General features: G+C 45.8%; 1 protein-coding gene across 3 annotated transcripts in view; it reads left to right on the top strand.

The window, feature by feature from the left end:
- Positions 1–20,808, top strand: part of lyst (lysosomal trafficking regulator) — a 482,598-nt gene that overhangs the window by 369,868 nt on the left and 91,922 nt on the right. For all 3 annotated transcript variants that reach the window (XM_072498518.1, XM_072498516.1, XM_072498517.1), the window contains 4 exons: positions 2,840–3,046; positions 3,365–3,541; positions 9,170–9,246; positions 11,579–11,767. In XM_072498518.1, coding sequence (XP_072354619.1) covers positions 2,840–3,046; positions 3,365–3,541; positions 9,170–9,246; positions 11,579–11,767 — 650 coding nt within the window. The remainder of the gene's footprint in view (positions 1–2,839; positions 3,047–3,364; positions 3,542–9,169; positions 9,247–11,578; positions 11,768–20,808) is intronic.

The following is a 20,808-nucleotide window of genomic DNA, read 5'->3' as shown; positions in this document are numbered from 1 at the left end:
CCTGACACTGCCATCTGGGTGTGGGCCTGACACTGCCATCTGGGTGTGGGCCTGACACTGCCATCTGGGTGTGAGCCTGACACTGCCATCTGGGTGCGGGCCTGACACTGCCATCTGGGTGTGGGCCTGACACTGCCATCTGGGTGCGGGCCTGACACTGCCATCTGGGTGCAGGCCTGACACTGCCATCAGGGTGCGGGCCTGACACTGCCATCGGGGTGCGGGCCTGACACTGCCAAGGTGTTAGGTTGGCACAGCCAAGGTGCCATGCTGGTATTTCTTGTGTGCTGGCAATCAGACCAGCGGGTGTTTGGAGGGCGCTGGGAAACCTTCCATAGTGCATGGGGTTTGGGGGTCGCGCCGGGGTAATCGAGTCCTGCTCTCTCGCTATACTGAGGAGTTCTGGCGAGCTCAGCTCCTTGGTGTAGAAAGCGGGGCTATGTGTGGCCTCGGCAGCACATTCCCTGCTCAGGCCCCTTATTTAATGTAAGTGGAGTTTTATAACCATGTGTTTCTCGATGCTGCAAGCACCGGGAAACACGCGATTCAACATGCTCACTATGGGTCTTTGTTCCCATTTAGTTGAATCGTGCCCTGTATCTGTGGACTGGCCATTTGCTTGTCTTTCAACAGAATTAGGTTCAAGACCCTGGTGATTTCACATTCTAACTTCATTAAGAAATCAATTCTTGCAAGGTATTTAACAATTATTTCTAATTGGTATTGAAGCTAGGAGGAACTAAAATAATCAGATAAAATAAAAAAGAATAAACTCTAGGGATGAGGCGGGGGCAGTACAGTGGCGCAGTGGTTAGCAATGCTGCCTCACAACGGCAAGGTCCCAGGTTCGATCCTGGCGCCAGGTCACTGTCTGTGTGGAGTTTGCACATTCTCCCCAAGTCTGCGTGGGTCTCACCTCCACAACCCAAAAATGTGCAGGGTAGGTGGATTGATCAAGCTAAATTGCCCCTTAATTTGAACAAAAAAAGAATTGGGTACTCTAAATTTATTTTTAAAAACTCTAGTGATAAGGAAAAATAGATGTTGAGCCAAAAAATGAGAAACTAGGAAAGTTGACTCCAATCTTGGCCAGAAGGATAGGTTTTGAGGAGAATTTTGAATGAGGAGAGAGGAGTACATGGGGATAAAGGGTTGCAGAAAGCAGAACTAAAACATCTGAAAGCTCTGACATCAATGGTTGGGTCAGGTTGACCAATCATCTCTGATTTTCTGAGATTGTCCCAGAATTTGGCTTTGCGTCCTGGGTGTGGGCTTCCTGGGATGCCACTAATTGTCGTGGATTCCTCTGGGCAGCAAGTGAGGAAGCCATTTAAAGGTTGGGTCCGGCTAGGCCGCTGCTTCTCTCCAAAGTGTCCCTTATTTCTTGCAGCATTGGTTGTGTAATGGAAACAGAGAGGGTGAGGGGGAAAGAAGTGAGTAAAGAAAACCAGGATGAACGGTTATGTGGTTTTGGAGAGGATCGAGGGCTGGAGAAACTTGCAGAACTAGGTGGGGCAAGACTGAAAGGATCACAGGAAAACAACATTGTTTCTGAAATCCTTACTAACAGACTGAGAGCTTAGTAGGTGGGAATGGTCAATAATCATTTATTTCAGGATAAAATATTTCTGGTGCATGTTTTCTTGCATGCTTCTAAATCTTATTGGAAAGTTTTGCAAAAACTGTTTTTTGTGTTGTGCCTTTTTAAATTTTGATACGTTGAAAAACAATTAAAGTTGTATAGTTTATATATAGGTGTCTACAATTGATTGTAAGCATGTTGAAATGTATCCATTGAACAACATTGGAAGTTCCAACTAATTTTTTTCTGTTAACAGGAAGGGTTTAGTGATTATTCATCAAAATTTTTTTTTTTTCATAGAATTTACAGTGCAGAAGGAGGCCATTCGGCCCATCGGGTCTGCACCGGCTCTTGGAAAGAGCACCCTACCCAAGGTCCACACCTCCACCCTATCCCCATAACCCAGTAACCCCACCCAACACTAAGGGCAATTTTGGACACTAAGGGCAATTGAGCATGGCCAATCCACCTAACCTGCACATCTTTGGACTGTGGGAGGAAACCGGAGCACCCGGAGGAAACCCACGCAAACACTGGGAGGATGTGCAGACTCCGCACAGACAGTGACCCAAGCCGGAATCGAACCTGGGACCCTGGAGCTGTGACACAATTGTGCTATCCACAATGCTACCGTGCTGCCCAAAATTGATTGGAGATTTTCAGTTTCTAGTTGCTTAGGTGACTCTAGCATGCTGTTAATTATATACAGCAAATTATTTTTTGCCCCAGAAATTATTTTAATGCCAAACATAAAGTTAGGGGAGTAGCCCTCAATAACACTTCACAGTACTGATAGAGTAGCATAACCCCACCTCATTGACAAACTGACCTATTGTATTTCTGGTGATTGTATACTGTATAATACTTTGTTTAAGGGTGAAAACATGAGCTCTTGATGAATCACTACAATCAGGAATTTGACAGGAAAGCTTGCTTGATCCAATTCTGTTTCTTGTTATCATCAATACATGATTGATTAGGTAACCTGGGGCTAATAATGCCTATGCACTCTTGGTGTTGCCATAGGAACCTATGGGTTTTATAAATAGAAGGTTACACCAAGAGTTATTTACTTTTGAGCCTTTGTTGGAGTAACACGCATTAGACAGTAGCAAATTTGCTTGATTTTCCTTCCATACAAGAACTGTTTTTAGACAAAGTTCACAATGTTTTAAGACTTGTTTTTCAGTTTGATTCAAGCTCCTTGGCAGCTTGTTCTTGTCTCGATCACTCACTGATGTATATGTGTTTGTTTAGGGGGCAGGCAGAAATAGCCCTCCACGGCAGCAGTGGAAACGCATGCTTTGGTCCTGCAGAGAGACATTCCGGTCCCAATTGGGGCGATTGCTTGTTCACGTTCTGTGCCCTGCCCGTCCGCTAGAAGAGAGGAAAATGGCTTTAGAAATAGTTTATGAACCAAGCCATCAGGAGATTCTGCGAGAATGTCTTGGTCAACCTCTGGAGGTAAGGCAGCTGCCATGAAAACCTCCAAATATTTGCAGAAAGTTACATTGAAGCATATCAAGAAAACGATGTACTATTCCAATGTGTTAATCATTTTATAACGTTTAAATGAAACAATTTACTTTTGTGACTATTTTCAGTAGATTTTTGGAAGATTAATTTTTATATTCTTTAACATAATTTGTTGATATTTGAAAAATGTTTAAATATATTACTTCCTGAAAGAAAATCTGAAAGAATCTCTTTGTTATCAGATGAAGGAGCTCAATTGAAGCAGCTTTAAATGGTGAAACTTCTACCTGTTCTGTTTATTCACAGCATGGACCCAAGCTGGCACTGTATTTGTATGAATTGATGCATGACCACATGGAAACCTTGACCAATGAACAACAATCTGCAGCAGGGAACTTCTTCAGCTCGTTAAAGCTTTGTGGATACAAGTGTATTCCACTTAGTGCTCCACCCAAACCTGATCTCATTAAAGCCATCAAAGAGGTATGGAGGCAGTATTCAGAGAGAACAGAAGTCAAGCTCAATTTTATTTATATTGGAGTTAACAATACCAATAGAGGCCAATAACTTTCTAAAAAGGAAGGAATCCCCACAATGGCAACAGAGGAATAAGCCGCTGAACAAAATTTGACTTATTTAAAACTTTTACTGTAACAAAACAGCTAAAATCAACAAAACTCAAACTTAATTCATAGATAAAAGGATATTTCAAATAAAAAGAGACATTTAGCTTTAAATATTTGATACAGCAAAGATACACCTCATGTAGTTTCAGGCACTTGCATTATTTCCTACACAGATATGGTATATAGGCACCTTCAGTCTTTCCAAATTGACCCTTGTTTTGTCGGATCTCACTTTCCATACAAACATTTCAAACATTGAATCGCATTTACCAGCAGCTGTGTTCTATCCGGAGTCCACAGGCACAGTTGCCATTGATAAGATGTAATTTACAAACTCTGTCAGTTGGGTTGTGAACATTCTGATGGAACAGAACTTGACCCCTTTAAACAGACTGCAGAGCTCTGGCACATCTGAAATAAAAGCCATGGGTTTTCTCTAATTCACAATCTCTTGCTCTTACCGTCTTCAGTGTTCTCTCATTTCCAGCTAATTAACCTACACAGCCTCTTCGCTTTTGGAGATCTGCTTCAATACCAGGGTCTGTTCAAATAGTGCCAACAGAAAACTCCATTTGGAGGAAGACGAGCTTGTTTTCTCTTTGCATAAATTCTGCGTTCCGTAGAATCCCTACACTGCAGAAGGGGGCCATTCGGTCCATTGAGTCTGCATCAACCCTATGAAAGAGCACCCTATCTAGGCCCACTCCCTGCCCTATCCCAGTAACCCCATCTAACTTTGGACACAAAGGGGCAATTGACCATGGTGTCCCGCAGGGTTCAGTGTTGGGGCCACAGCTGTTCTCTTTATATATTAACGATCTAGATGACGGGACTGGGGACATTCTGGCTAAGTTTGCCGATGATACAAAGATAGGTGGAGGGGCAGGTAGTATGGAGGAGGTGGGGAGACTGCAGAAAGATTTAGACAGTTTAGGAGAGTGGTCCAAGAAATGGCTGATGAAATTAAACGTGGGCAAGTGCGAGGTCTTGCACTTTTGGAAAAAAGAATAGAGGCATGGACTATTTTCTAAACAGTGACAAAATTCATAATGCTGAAGTGCAAAGGGACTTAGGAGTCCTAGTCCAGGATTCTCTAAAGGTAAACTTGCAGGTTGAGTCCGTAATTAAGAAAGCAAATGCAATGTTGTCATTTATCTCAAGAGGCTTGGAATATAAAAGCAGGGATGTACTTCTGAAGCTTTATAAAGCATTAGTTAGACCCCATTTAGAATACTGTGAGCAATTTTGGGCCCCACACCTCAGGAAGGACATACTGGCGCTGGAGCGGGTCCAGCGGAGATTCACACGGATGATCCCAGGAATGGTAGGCCTAACATACGATGAACGTCTGAGGATCCTGGGATTATATTCATTGGAGTTTAGGAGGTTGAGGGGAGATCTAATAGAAACTTACAAGATAATGAATGGCTTAGATAGGGTGGACGTTGGGAAGTTGTTTCAATCAGCAGGGGAGACTAGGACCCGGGGGCACAGCCTTCGAATAAAAGGGAGTCACTTTAGAACAGAGATGAGGAGAAATTTCTTCAGCCAGAGAGTGGTGGGTCTGTGGAATTCATTGCCACAGAGGGCAGTGGAGGGCGGGACGTTGAGTGTCTTTAAAACAGAAGTTGATAAATTCTTGATTTCTCGAGGAATTAAGGGCTATGGAGAGAGAGCGGGTAAATGGAGTTGAAATCAGCCATGATTGAATGGTGGAGTGGACTCGATGGGCCGAATGGCCTTACTTCCGCTCCTATGTCTTATGGTCTTATGATCATGGTCAATCCACCTAACTGCACATCTTTGGACTGTGGATGGAAGCCAGAGCATCTGGAGGAAAGTTCCTCATACATAGGAAAAACGTGCAAACTATGCACAGGCAGTCACTCGAAGCCGGAAATGACCCAGGCCCCTGGTGCTGTGAGGCAACCATGCTAACCAACTGCCAAACAAAAGAAACCAGACTGAAACCCCAACTCCGTGCAATTATCCTTTTTACCTACTGCTTCTAACCGATTTATCCCGATGGCAACCCCAGATCACGTTATTTTTTGTAACTTAATATTCAGGGAGCCAATTAATCCTCATAATACTCTGCAGCACATTTTTCTTAAAGGGATATCACACAAAAGAAAATGCAGGCTTTTCTAGCACATCTTTTTTACACAGAGGTTAATGGGAACCTGGAATTCACTGTCTGAGTTGGTGGTGGAGGCAGAGACTCTAAACGCTTTTAAAAGGTGCCTGCATCTGCACTTTAAGTGTTGTAATCTACAGGGCTATGGACCCGGTGCAGGAAGGTGGGATTAGAAATGACACCTGTGGGGGGGTGGGGGCAGCACGGTGGCGCAGTGGGTTAGCCCTGTTGCCTCATGCCGCCGAGGTCTCAGGTTCGATCCTGGCTCTGGGTACCGGCTCCCGGGTCCGTGTGGAGTTTACACATTCTCCCTGTGTTTGCGTGGGTTTCACCACCACAACCCAAAGATGTGCACACTAGGTGGATTGACCACGTTAATTTGCCCCTTAATTGGAAAAAATGAATTGGGTACTCCAAATGTAAGAAAAAGAAAGAAAGGACATCTGGGTGTACTCGGGCTGGCAGGGACAAGATGGGTTGAATGGCCTCCTTCTGTGCTGTAACTTTTTTATTATTCTATGATGAGCATCACCCATAATCCGCTTTAAATCAGAGGACAATATTGATTTTAAATCCAAATTTGCAGTACTCTTTTTAAAAATAAATTTAGAGTACCCAATTAATTTTATTTCTAATTAAGGGGCAATTTAGCATGACCAATTCACCTACCCTGCACATCTTTTGTCTTTTGGAGGTGAGACCCATGTAGACACTGGGCGAATGTGCAAACTTCACACGGACAGTTACCCGGAGCCGGGATTGAACCCGGGTCCTCGGTGCTGTGAGGCAGCAGTGCTAACCACTGCACCACCGTACTGCCCTCCAAATTTACAGTACTAATACAGACTCAATTATTTAAAGCTGCAAACCAAAGGATATCCCCCTTATAAACTCAATTCTCCATGGCACACCTAATGGGGGATTGATTTTATAAGGGGACTAATAGTCTGTTGATGAAATGACCTGTGTAAGGGTGTTCATAATCGTATGGAATGCACAGCATTGAAATAAATGAGCGATGTTGATGATATTTAAAAAATTCATTATAAGTTGCAGACAATAAGGATGTCCTCACTTCTTCAAGTTATAGACAATAATTCTCCTTTATATGTTCTTGTCCAATCTTGTCTTGAGTGCCTATGATCCAGGGTTAGATTCCTTAGGATGTTTTGCCTGATGGTCCATTACCCCCTTGTCCCAACCCCAGCATCCTCACCATACTTTATTTTCCTTCCAATTACCATATCAACCCCTCCCCCCACTACTTTCCTCCATGACCCTAGTCTCCAGGAAATAAATCCTCCACCACCTTCCAAGAAAAAGAAAAGCAAACGCACAACACACTATATTGCAATATTTACAGCTCCCCAACCCACCGTTCACCTCCAGAAAGAAATCCCACCAGCCCTCCTGAAATCAGTCCCAATCCTTTGTCCTCGATGAAGGCTCAGCCTGGCTCTGGCCTGTTGAAATAGTGATCCCTCAAATCGAGCGTGACTCTCAATCTCACTGGATAACCACCTCGAACCGCACACCCTTACTTTACAGCTCCGCAACTGGTAGTGAGCTACCAGTGACCAGGGAATTTTCTTTGTCTCACCCATCGGGTGGGGCAGGCGACCATCTTAGGTGGGCCTGGTGCCTAGAGACTGGTGGTGAGGATATGGCACATCACATCGTCAGTGAGAGGTCCCCTACAAGGTTAGTGACCTGGAACATGTGAGGCCTGGGGGGATCATTAAAGAGGATGAGGCCGATCACCAATCCTAATTAATAAGAGACCCCGAGAAGGTCAAATACACTGAGAGGATCGATTGAATGGTGTGGGGGGGGGGGGGGGGCTTTCTTTTCATTTTTGTTTATGTTGTTTCATGGGTTGGAAAACTGTGGAGGGATTTGTGTGCGGCTGGTGTTTGGTTAAAGGTACATTTTGTATAAATTGTTAAACATTTAATAAAAACTATTTTAATCATTTTCCGAGCTCACCGAGTGCTCAGTAAGTTTCTCCACTGAGCAACTCGCCTCTGGAAGGTCTCACATTTAATTACTAGTCTGTGTTGAGCTAGTTGATATCTGCTGGGATAATGGTAGAGATACTAGAAACATTTAGCATGTTAGGCAGCATATGTAGAGAGAGAAGCAAAGTTAACATTTCAGATCAATGATCTTTCATCAGAACTGGAAGATGTGAGAGATGAACAGTTTTTATGCAAATGCAGAGCCTGGGAAAGTGCTGGAAAGGAACAAGAGGGTAAGATCTTTGAAAGGAGGGAGGGCCAGAGTGATTCAGTGACAAAAAGGATGATGGGACAAGCAACAGAAGATAGGGCAGGGCAGATTTAAATGGTACAGCATGATGGCAGAGGGGAGGGATGCATGAAAATCTGATAAACCAAGAGGGTTACCATGGACCAGAAATGTGATAGAGAAAAGTTAATCAGGCACCAGAAGTGCTCATCAAAGCACAGTGGTGCACTAGGTTAGCCCTGCTGCCTCACGGTGCCGAGGTCCCAGGTTCAATCCCGGCTCTGGGTCACTGTCCATATGGAGTTTGCACATTCTCCCTGTGTTTGCGTGGGTTTCGCCCCCACAACCCAAAGATGTGCAGGGTAGGTGGATTGGCCATGCTAAATTGCCCCTTAATTGGAAAAAATTAATTGGGTACTCTAAATTTATTTTTTAAAAGTGCTCAGCACCCCACCAGCTGTGTATTGATAGGGGAAATCCTCACCCCTCAAACCAGCCCACATCTTCTCTATTCCTCGTGGCTCTGGTTAGGCCACCCTCCATTACCAGAACCTGCTACCATTGAATACCTCCATACCTAGTTTCTCAATCATGCCACTTAGAAAGTGGGCCTGTGTGAACATGGGATAAAGGTCGGATCAATCTTAGCTATAGCATCCTATAATCAAATGACTGTCTGGTGCTCACCTTCAATGTGAAAATGACCACCTGGGTGAGGTACCAGAGAAGAATATCACTCCAACAAAGATTCAGTGGAGAAAAAATGGCAAAAAAAAAAAAAAATGTTTTGAACAAAGTTTCCAACAAAATCAGTTGTTTTGTTCTGCCGTTAAATTTTATTTCAACTTCGACATTTAAAGTAATTGATTCCAAGGTGCGATCAATGTTGTTTAATGTGAACCATCATGTGGAAGAGTATTTGAATTTAACGGTAGCTTTATATCGCTTAAAGTGGTATATGGCATATAGAAAAGTCTTGAATATGTGCATGTAGGCCTCGGAATGTTATAGTTTCAAATTCAGTGTTTGTTTTTGAATTAAATGAATTGGAAATATGCATACCAACATTGAATGTGGACAATATGTACTTGTCTCCTTCAGGAGCAAACCAAATATGAGAATGAGGAATGTGCAAATAAAGCTGCTTGGGAGAAGAAAATGACGACTTCTCAGCAGAGGTAAAGTAGCAATGGCTTGGATGCCCATTGGAGCATCAACTCCGTGTCACGGAGCAAGAGGGCATGATTCTGCTCAGGTGCTGACTCAAGGGCCATCACTGGGGATGGGGAAAAGTCAACAGGAAAATCCTCACAAGAAATGCAATTTTGCACTTACCCAAGCGACTTATATAACGCAGTATTGCTAGTAGTTGTGTAATCTCTCTGCCTTGTTGGTCAATTAACAGGTTCAAATGCAGCAATGAAATGAGGATAAATAATTTTTTTTTAAATGTCCCTGGTGATGAGAGTTGAAATTGGAGTGTTGCTTTCAAACAATCTACTGAAGATTATATACACTTATTACACAGTGACAGCATTTCACCTGAAAAATGTCAACCACAATGTTCATTTTTAAAATCCCTCTCGTGTGGAGGAACATTATGGAGCTTTATAATGGGGGAGGTGTAAGAAATTTGAAGTGAAATTAGATACATTATTGTAGTAAGTTTTATCGTGACTTCTGAAAGAATGAAGAAAATCTGTGAAGCAACGAGATTGAGGGAAAGAGCTTTAAATAGCTGGACTTGGTGACTGAATGAATAGCCTCTGGTGGAGTGGAGAATGTGGAGACAGAGTATCAATCAAAACTCAAAGAGTCTGGGACTTGCAATTAGAGATTACTCAAATCAAATTGAGATAAGGCTTCTGAAGGATTTTAAGATTAATTTTAAGTTAATGAACTAGTCACCAGGAACTAGTGGAGCATTTGAACCTTCTTGGAGCTAGTAAGGTGCCAAAGAAGTAGGATGTCATTGCATACATGTCAAAGCTGAGGTAATACTTTGTTCATACCAAGGAGCAGCATTTAGAAAATAAACAGGAGGACCAGGGATAAGAGAACCATATGAAACATCCTAGCTTGACTCAGCCTCCTGTCTTTCTCTCTTGAAAGACCAGCGACTCGATAGCCCAACTGGGATTTCTGAGGTTCATCCAAGCACAGAACTGGCACAGCAATCCCCTGTTACTGAATCTCATTTTGTATTTCAGTAATTCTTCTTCAAAATATTATGCAAGTTCACAAGTTTTGCCCTTTTTGGCTGAGGTGCTGCTGGTTTTAGGTTTGTCAGTTCCGTATATTTGAAAATAGCTCAGTGTGGTCACAGATTGGGTTGTGACCTTATTAATTCAGACTTCTTAAACATTTGGCTTGCATGATTGATTTCAATGTTAGATAATATAGTCAGAAAATGTGGCCAGAGTTAACTTTAACAAAGAACTCACAACTTTAATTAGCTGGATATCAAAGGTACCACCAGCATGTCCGAGTTGGGAATAGAAGGAATGATAGTAGGAAATTACAGTAAGAAGTCTTACAACACCAGGTTAAAGTCCAACAGATTTGTTTCGAATCACTAGCTTTCGGGGCAGCTCCTTCATCAGGTGAGTGAAGAGGTGGATTCCACAACCACATATATAAACAAAGTCAATGATGCAAGACGATACTTAGTAAGAAATTAGACATATTGGCTAGGTGTGAGGGAAAATGCAGTAAATAGAAAGAATGGAGAAGAGTGCAGAAATGTGGTAAATGCAGTCACATGTAGAACAATACATTCTGCGGAAAAATAATTGGGAATGGAAATATATCCTGAACAATAAAATTGCCAGTTGAAGGGTGAATGTACAGATCTTTATAACCAGAATTCTGTGTAGAAAATACATAATATGATTAATGGATTTGGATTTCTATTTCCCGAGGAGCTGGGTGGAAGAAGAAGAGATAATGATGATTCGGTGGATGACCCTGAATTAGGCCACAGCTGCAGTTTTAGACTCCCCATTATAGAATGGATAATGGGTGTAATGGAAACGATCAAAATTGGGTGTACCACATATCATTCTGATGGGAATACTGGGAACTATGGCTATGTCCACTGGAGCTGAGAGGATAAGGGGAAATTTAATAGAAGTTTAAAATTTTCCAGAGTTTTTATAGGCTAATTAGTGGTAAGTGCATAAATTTAGAAATAGTTCGAAAAGCAAAAGAGAGAAGTTATTAGAATGAAAACCTATCACAAGATGTTTAAAGGGAAATTAGACTTGGTGACAATTGAAGGGGGGGTCAAGTAAAAAGCAAAGAAATGGTATTAAGTGAATGGTTTATGATCAATGTTGACTGATACCTATCATTTTTAAATGTACATACATGGATACTAGGTGAAAGCAGGATCAGGCTCAACAGTAATGCACTATATGGTCAAATAACATATTGCCATTATTTACCTAAGATTGGAAATGACGATTAGTCATTTGAATGCAGTTTAGAAGCTGTTCTCCTGTTTTTTAGCCTCCTTCAACGACTGGATCTGAAGTCAAAAGATATTTCCAAAATAGCGGCTGAAATCACTCAGAATATCTCATTGCATCAGGGAATGGAGAGAAAGAAAGTGATTCAGCACATCCGGGGAATGTACAAGGTAGATTTAAGTGCTAGCAGGCACTGGCAAGAACTTGTTCAGCAACTCACACATGACAGGTAAGCCCCAGCAATACAACTAAAATAATTCCTAGTTTTAAAAAAAGTCAATATGATGGCATTTCACTGATTGATGGGGCAATGGGTACATGATTGAAAACCCTTCAACTTTTAATGGGGGATATTCCGGCTAGTTCTAGAATATATTTCTTCCATTCACAACATAGAACATAGAAAAATACAGCACAGAACAGGCCCTTCGGCCCACGATATTGTGCCGAACTTTTGTCCTAGATTAATCATAGATTATCATTGAATTTACAGTGTAGAAGGAGGCCATTCGGCCCTTTGAGTCTGCACCGGCTCTTGGAAAGACCACCCTACCCAAAGTCAACACCTCCACCCAACACTAAGGGCAATTTTGGACACGAAGGGCAATTTATCATGGCCAATCCACCTAACCTGCACATCCCTGGACTGTGGGGGAAACCGGAGCACCCGGAGGAAACCCACGCAGACATGGGGAGGATGTGCAGACTCCGCACAGACAGCAACCCAAGCCGGAATCGAATGACTACATGACTACAATTGTATATTTAAGATGAGTGGTTATACAGATTTGCTTCAGAAAACCACAGTTCACCAAAGTAAAGCCCTTAAGTGCCTCAAGAAAATCTTGGGGGGAAAAAGCTTTAGCATGTAGCCAGCTTAGTTTCCATGCTATGAAGGAAGTGTTATTATCCTCATCTAAAAGTGACAATGAGAAGCACATTTGTTGGTACATTCATCCATGTTTTAAGAGCAGCACAGTGGCACGGTGGTTAGCACTGCTGTCTCACACCGCCAACGACTCCGATTCAATCCCAGCCCCGGGTCACTGTCCATGTGGAGTTTGCACATTCTCCCCGTGTCTATGTGGGTCTCACATCCACAACCCAAAGGTGTACAGGGTAGGTGGATTGGCCACGCCAAATTGCCCCTTAATTGGAAAAAATATTTGGGTACTCTAAATTAAGAGAAAAAAAAGATATTCATCCATGTTTTAATTTTCAAAAAGTCACAATTAAACTTGGCAATTTTTCTATCTGACAGCATGAAAATCATTAGCTATCAGTAGATACAACCCATTGTTACAGAATGATGGATCTGTTAGACCATAAGAAATAGGTACAGGAGTAGGCTGTTCGGCCACTCGTGCCTGCTCTACCCATCATTCAATAGGATCACGTTGATCCAACATTCTTCACGTCCACTTTTCTGCCCTTTCCCCATAACCCTTGATTCCCTTGCTGATGAAGAATCTATCTATCTATCTCAGCCTTAAATATACAAAAGAACTCTGCCCCCTCCGCTTTGTGGGTGGCACAGTGGTTAGCACTGTTGCTTCACAGTTCCAGGATCCCAGGTTTGATTCCTGGCATTGGTCACTGTGGAATCTGCACGTTCTCCCTGTGTCTGTATGGGTTTCCCACAGTCCAAAGATGTGCAGGTGAGGTGGATTGGCCATGCTAAATTGCCCTTAGTGTCCAAAAAGGTTGGGTGGGGTTACTGGCTTACGGGGATAGGGTGGAGGTGTGGGCTTAGGTAGTGTGCTCTTTCCAAGGGCCGGTGCAAACTCGGACCGAATGGCTTCCTTCTGCCCTGTAAATTCCATGATTCTATGATTCAAAGACACTCAAATCTCTGAGAGAAGAAATTCCTCTTCATCTCAATCTTAAATTGGTATACCTTCATTCTGAGACTATGCCCTCTGATCCTACACTCTCCCATGAGGGGAAACATCCTCTCAGCATTTACCCTGTCAAGCCCCTTAAGAATCCTATATGTTTCAATGAGATCACCTCTCATTCAATGAGTAGAGTCCCAACCTATTTTCACCTTTGCTCATAAGACAATCCCTCCATACCGGGGATCATCTTTTTTAAAACTCAATTTCGAGTACCCAATTATTATTTTTTCCATTTAAGGGGTAATTTAGCGTGGCCAATCGACCTAACCTGCACATCTTTGGATTATGGGGGTGAAACCCCTGCAGACACGGGGGGAATGTGCAAACTCCACACAGTGACCCAGGGCGGGGATTCGAACCCGGGTCCTCAACACCATAGTCCCAGTGCTAACCACTGCGCCGCATGCCGCCCCTATGGGGATCATCCTAGTGAACATTCTCTGAAGTGCCTCCAATGAAATAATATATTTTCTTTAATAAGGGGACCAAAACTTTTCACAGATGTGGTCTCACCAGTACCTTGTACAGTTACAGCAAGATTTCCCTACTCTTATACTCCAAACCGCTTGAAATAAGGGCCAATACTCTGTTATTAACCTTCCTGATTACCTGCTGCACCTGTGTGCTAGCTTTCTGTGTTTTGTGCACAAGTACCGTCAAGTCCCTTTGTGTTGCAGCCTTCTGCAGTTTTTCTTTTTTTTAAAATATATTTTATTCAGATTTTTTTGGCCAAACAAAACAATACCAAGGTTTTCCTTTTTACAACAGTAAAACAGTATAAATAACAGTGGCCTTTTTTAACAAATAAATAAATAATATATAAACTAAATGGCAACTGCCCTATCAAAAATAATAACTCTCCAAAGTAAAATCAAACAATCCAATATACATAGCCTAGTACAAATATTTATACAAAAACACCCCTGTGGACCCACCCGGCCCCCTCCCCCCTGGGTTGCTGCTGTTACCTTCCCATTTCTTTTATCGTTCTGCGAGGTAGTCAATGAACGGTTGCCACCGCCTGGTGAACCCTTGAGCCGAACCCCTTAGTGCAAACTTTATCCGTTCTAGTTTTATAAACCCTGCCATGTCATTTATCCAGGTCTCCACGCCCGGGGGTTTGGCTTCCTTCCACATAAGCAATATCCTTCGCCGGGCTACTAGGGACGCAAAGGCCAAGACATCAGCCTCTTTCGCCTCCTGCACTCCCGGCTCTTCTGCAACCCCGAATATAGCCAACCCCCAGCCTGGCTCGACCCGGACCCCCACCACCTTCGAAAGCACCTTTGCCACCCCCACCCAGAACCCCTGTAGTGCCGGACATGACCAAAACATGTGTGTGTGATTTGCTGGGCTTCTCGAGCATCTCCCACACCTATCCTCTACCCCGAAAAATTTACTGAGCCGTGCTCTGGTCATATGCGCCCTGTGTAAAACCTTGAATTGTATCAGGCTTAGCCTGGCGCACGAGGACGACGAGTTTACCCTACGTAGGGCATCAGCCCACACCCCCTCCTCAATCTCTTCCCCCAGCTCTTTTTCCCATTTCCCCTTCAACTCATCCACCATGATCTCCCCCTCGTCCCTCATTTCCCTGTATATATCCGACACCCTACCATCCCCACCCATGTCCCCGAGATCACTCTATCCTGGACCTCCTGCGTCGGGAGCTGCGGGAATTTCCTCACCCGTTGCCTCGCGAAAGCCCTCAGTTGCATGTACCGAAATGCATTCCCTTGGGGCAACCCATATTTTTCCGTCAGCGCTCCCAGACTCGCAAACGTCCCGTCTACGAACAGATCTCTCAGTTGCACAACCCCAGCTCTTTGCCATGCTCCAAATCCCCCATCCATTCTCCCCGGGACAAACCTATGGTTATTCCTTATCGGGGACCGCACCGAGGCTCCCGTCCTTCCCCTATGTCGTCTCCACTGCCCCAAAATTTTTAGTGTTGCCACCACCACTGGACTTGTGGTGTATTTCTTCGGGGAGAACGGCAACGGCGCCGTCACCATTGCTTGTAGGCTGGTTCCCTTGCAGGACGCCATCTCCAATCTCTTCCACGCCGCTCCCTCCCCTTCTCCCATCCACTTACACACCATTGAGATATTGGCGGCCCAGTAGTATTCACTTAGGCTCGGTAGTGCCAGCCCCCCCCTATCCCTGCTACGCTGCAAGAACCCCCTCCTCACTCTCGGGGTCTTCCCGGCCCACACAAAACTCATGACACTTTTCTCAATTCTCTTGAAAAAAGCCTTCGTGACCATCACTGGAAGGCACTGAAACACAAAGAGGAATCTCGGGAGAACTACCATTTTAACCGCCTGCACCCTACCCACCAGTGACAGGGGCACCATGTCCCATCTCTTAAAATCCTCCTCCATCTGTTCCACCAATCTTGTTAGATTAAGCCGGTGTAAGGTTCCCCAACTCCTGGCTATCTGAATCCCTAAGTACCGGAAATCTCTTGTCACCTTCCTCAGCGGTAAGTCATCTATTCCCCTGCTCTGCTCCCCGGATGCACCACAAACAGCTCACTCTTACCCATATTCAATTTGTACCCCGAAAATTCCCCAAACTCCCTGAGTGTCTGCATTATCTCAGGCATCCCCTCCACTGGGTCCGCAACATACAGCAATGAATCATCTGCATACAAGGATACCCGGTGTTCTTCTCCTCCCCTGAGCACTCCCCTCCACTTCCTGGAGCCCCTCAGTGCTATGGCCAGGGGCTCAATCGCCAATGCAAACATTAACGGAGACAGGGGACACCCCTGCCTCGTCCCTATATGAAGACGGAAGTAATCAGACCTCTGTCTGTTCGTGACCACGCTCGCCACTGGGGCCCTATACAGCAGCTGTACCCATCCAATATACCCTTCTCCAAAACCAAATCTCCTCAGCACCTCCCACAGATAATCCCACTCCACTCTGTCGAATGCTTTCTCGGCGTCCATCGCCACCACTATCTCCGCCTCCCCCTCTGGTGGGGGCATCATCATTACCCCTAGCAACCTCCGTATGTTCGTGTTCAGCTGTCTCCCCTTAACGAACCCAGTTTGATCCTCGTGGACCACCCCGGGGACACAGTCCTCTATCCTCGTCGCCATCACCTTGGCCAAGAGCTTAGCATCTACATTTAAAAGGGAAATGGGCCTGTAGGACCAACACTGCAGCGGGTCTTTTTCCTTCTTCAAAAGGAGCGATATCGTTGCCTCCGACATAGTCGGGGGCAGCTGCCCCCTTTCCCTAGCCTCATTAAAGGTTCTCGTCAGAAGCGGGGCCAGTAAGTCCATATACTTCCTATAAAATTCCACCGGGAATCCGTCCGGTCCCGGGGCCTTCCCCGCCTGCATGCTCCCAATCCCTTTTACCACCACCTCCATCTCAATCTGTGCTCCCAGTCCCACCCTCTCCTGCTCCTCCACCTTAGGGAATTCCAGCTGATCCAAGAAACACATCATTCCCTCCTTCCCTTCCGGGGGCTGAGCCTTATATAACCTCTCATAAAATGCCTTGAACACCCCGTTCACTCTCTCCGCTCCCCGTTCCATCTCTCCCTCCTCATCTCTCACCCCACCTATCTCCCTCGCTGCTCCCCTCTTCCTCAATTGGTGGGCCAGTAGCCGACTCGCCTTCTCTCCATACTCATACTGTACACCCTGTGCCCTCCTCCACTGTGCCTCCGCCTTACCCATGGTCAGCAGGTCAAACTCCACATGTAGCCTTTGTCTTTCCCTGTACAGTCCCTCCTCCGGTGCCTCCGCATATTGCCTGTCCACCCTCAAAAGTTCTTTCAGCAATCGATCCCTTTCTTTACCCTCTTGCTTCCCTTTATGTGCCCTTATGGATATCAGTTCCCCTCTAACCACCGCCTTCAACGCCTCCCAGACCACTCCCACCTGAACCTCGCCATTGTCATTAAGCTCCAAGTACCTTTCGATGCACCCCCACATCCGCCAATAAGCCCATATCCATTCTCCAGAGTGGGTGCTGTTCTTTTTCCTCTCCTACCTCCAGGTCTACCCAATGTGGAGCGTGGTCCGAAATAGCTATGGCCGTATATTCCGTCCCTGTCACCTTCGGAATCAGTGCCCTTCCCAAGACAAAAAAGTCTATCCGTGAATATACTTTGTGGACATGGGAGAAAAATGAGAACTCCTTACTCCTAGGCCTACTAAATCTCCAGGGGTCTACCCCTCCCATCTGCTCCATGAAGTCCTTGAGCACCCTGGCCGCTGCCGGCCTCCTCCCGGTCCTGGACTTCGATCGGTCCAGCCCTGGATCAAGCACCGTATTGAAATCTCCCCCCATTACCAACTTTCCCGCCTCCAGGTCCGGGATACGTCCCAACATACTCCTCATAAAATTTGCATCATCCCAATTCGGGGCATATACGTTCACCAGAACCACCGCCTCCCCTTGCAATCTGCCACTCACCATCACATATCTACCCCCGCTATCCGCCACTATGGTCTTTGCCTCAAACAGTACCCGTTTCCCCACCAAGATAGCCACCCCCCTGTTCTTCGCATCCAAACCCGAATGAAACACCTGCCCCACCCATCCTTTACGTAGCCTGACCTGGTCTATCAGTTTCAGAAGCGTCTCCTGCAACATAACCATATCTGCCTTTAATTTCTTTAGGTGTGCGAGTACCCGTGCCCTTTTAATCGGCCCGTTCAGCCCTCTCACGTTCCACATGATCAGCCGGGTTGGGGGACTCTTTACCCCCCCCCCTTGTCGACTAGCCATCCCCTTTTTTAACCCAGCTCCTCACCCGGTTCCCACGTACCCGTGTATCCCCCTGACGGCGCCCTCCCGCCTCGACCACCCCATCCCATAACAGCTCCCCCTTCTCCTTAGCAGCAGCAACCCAGTTAACCCCCCCCCTCACCCCCCGCTCCGCTAGATCCCTTCCTAGCGTAATTGCACCCCCCATGTTGCTCCCAGAAGTCAGCGAACTCTGGCTGACCTCGGCTTCCCCCCTTGTCCTCGGCCCCCACTGTGCGAGGCCCCCTCCTTCCTGCGCCCCTGTTCCCGCCATAATTACCATATCGCGGGAACAAAGCCCGCGTTTCCCACTTGGCCCCGCCCCTAATGACTGGCGCCCACAGTTCCTCATACTCCCCCCCCCCAACATGGGGGAGAGAGAAAAGTTACAGGATCGCAAGATTAACAAATTAAAAAATCATCCCCCCCCCCTTTTTTTCTCGCCCCACATAATCACCCCACCACTTTGTCCCAAAAGTTCTTTCTCTCGCCAGACTATTCCAGCTTCTCGTCCACAATGAATGTCCACGCCTCTTCTGCCGTCTCAAAGTAGTGGTTCTTCCCTTGGTGTGTGACCCACAATCTCGCCGGTTGCAACATTCCAAACTGGATCTTCTTTTTGTGAAGCACCGCCTTAGCCCGATTAAAACTTGCCCTCCTTCTCGCCACCTCCGCACTCCAATCCTGGTATACGCGGATCACCGCGTTCTCCCACCTACAGCTCCGAGTTTTCTTCGCCCATCTGAGGACCGTCTCTCTGTCATTGTAGCGGAGAAACCTCACCACTATAGCTCGAGGTATTTCTCCAGTCTTCGGTCTTCGCGCCAAAACTCGATAAGCTCCCTCCACCTCCAAAGGGCCCGTCGGGGCCTCCGATCCCATTAGCGAGTGAAGCATCGTGCTCACATATGTCCCGACGTCCGCTCCTTCTACGCCTTCGGGAAGACCCAGAACTCTTAAATTCTTCCTCCTCAAATTATTCTCCAGTACTTCCTGCCTTTCCACACACCTTTTGTGCTGTGCCTCGTGCGTCTCTGTCTTCACCACCAGGCCCTGTATTTCGTCTTCATTTTCAGCAGCCTTTGCCTTCACGACCCGAAGCTCCAGCTCTTGGGTCTTCTGCTCCTCCTTTAGCCCTTCAATCGCCTGTAATATCGGGGCCAACAGCTCCTTCTTCAACTCCTTTTTCAGCTTTTTCACACAGCGCCGCAGGAACTCTTGTTGGTCCGGGCCCCATAACAAACGGCCACCTTCCGACGCCATCTTGCTTTGAGCTTGCCTTCCTTGCCGCTGCTCCAGAGGATCCTCCACAATCCGGCCGCTATCCTCTCCCTTATCCATGCGTGTCCGGGGGGATTCCCTTCTGGTTTGCCGCACAGTGTTTTTGGCCGTTTAAATTGCCGTTGGGGCTCCTATTAAGAGCCCAAAAGTCCGTTCCAACGGGAGCTGCCGAAACGTGCGACTTAGCTGGTCATCGCCGCACCCGGAAGTCCCCAAAAACATTGTTGATGGCCCTGCATTGACAAAACACCTAGCTTTAGCTCTTGTAGCTCGGTTTTACTGTCTTTTGAGTGACCTTGAAGTTCATCTACTTTATAGACTGGACTGCATTATTTACTTGTATTCTTCTTCTTGTACTTTATTATGTAGAAAAAGTTTCCTGAGCCCAACACGCCGTGGCAATATGGCCCTTCTTGCCACAATTCTTGCATGTATCCGTTTCCTCCAGCATTCCCCTGCTGTGTCCAACCTGTGTACAACGGTGACATGGATTTGGATTTGTTTTATTGTCACGTGTACCGAGGACAGTGAAAAGTATTGTTCTATGTACAGTCCAGACAGATCATTCCATACATGAAAAAAGAACCATGGGACATACATATATACACAGGCATCAGATGAAATATACAGCATGCAGTACTACTCAGTAGAGATCAGATCAGTCCATTAGAGAGTCATTCAGGAGTCTGGTAACAGGGGAAAGAAGCTGTTTTTGAACCTGTTAGTGCGTGTTCCCAAACTTCTGTATCTCCTGCCCGATGGAAGAAGTTGGAAGACTGAATAACCCGGGTGGGAGGGATCTTTGTTACGCTGCCCGCTTTCCCAAGAAGTCAGTGGATGGGAGGCAAATTTGCGTGATGGACTGGGCTGTGTTCACGGCTCTGTAGTTCCTTACGATCTTGGACCGAGCAGTTGTCGTACCAGGCTGTGATGCAGCCAGATAGGATGCTTTCTATGCTGCATCTGTAAAAGTTGGTCAGAGTCAGTGTGGACATGCCAAATTCTCTTAGTTTCCTGAGGAAGTATAGGCACTGTTGTGGTTTTCTTGGTCGTAGTGTCGACGTGGTGGACCTGGACGGATTGTTGGTGATGTGCACACCTAGGAATTCAAAGTTGTCAACCATTACCTCGGCACCATTGATGCAGACAGGGGTGCCTATGATACTTTGCTTCCTGAAGTCAATGACCAGCTCTTTCGTTTTGCTGACATTGAGGGAGAGATTGTTGCTGTTACACCAATCCACTTGGTTCTCTATCTCTCTCCTGTACTCTGACTCATCGTTGTTCGAGATCTGACCCACGATGGTCGTGTCATCAGC

The sequence above is a fragment of the Scyliorhinus torazame genome, chromosome 4 (assembly GCF_047496885.1).
Source record: "Scyliorhinus torazame isolate Kashiwa2021f chromosome 4, sScyTor2.1, whole genome shotgun sequence".
Lineage (NCBI taxonomy): Eukaryota > Metazoa > Chordata > Chondrichthyes > Carcharhiniformes > Scyliorhinidae > Scyliorhinus > Scyliorhinus torazame.
The sequence above is the reverse complement of the archived record's forward strand: the minus strand, read 5'-3'. Positions and strand labels throughout refer to the sequence as shown.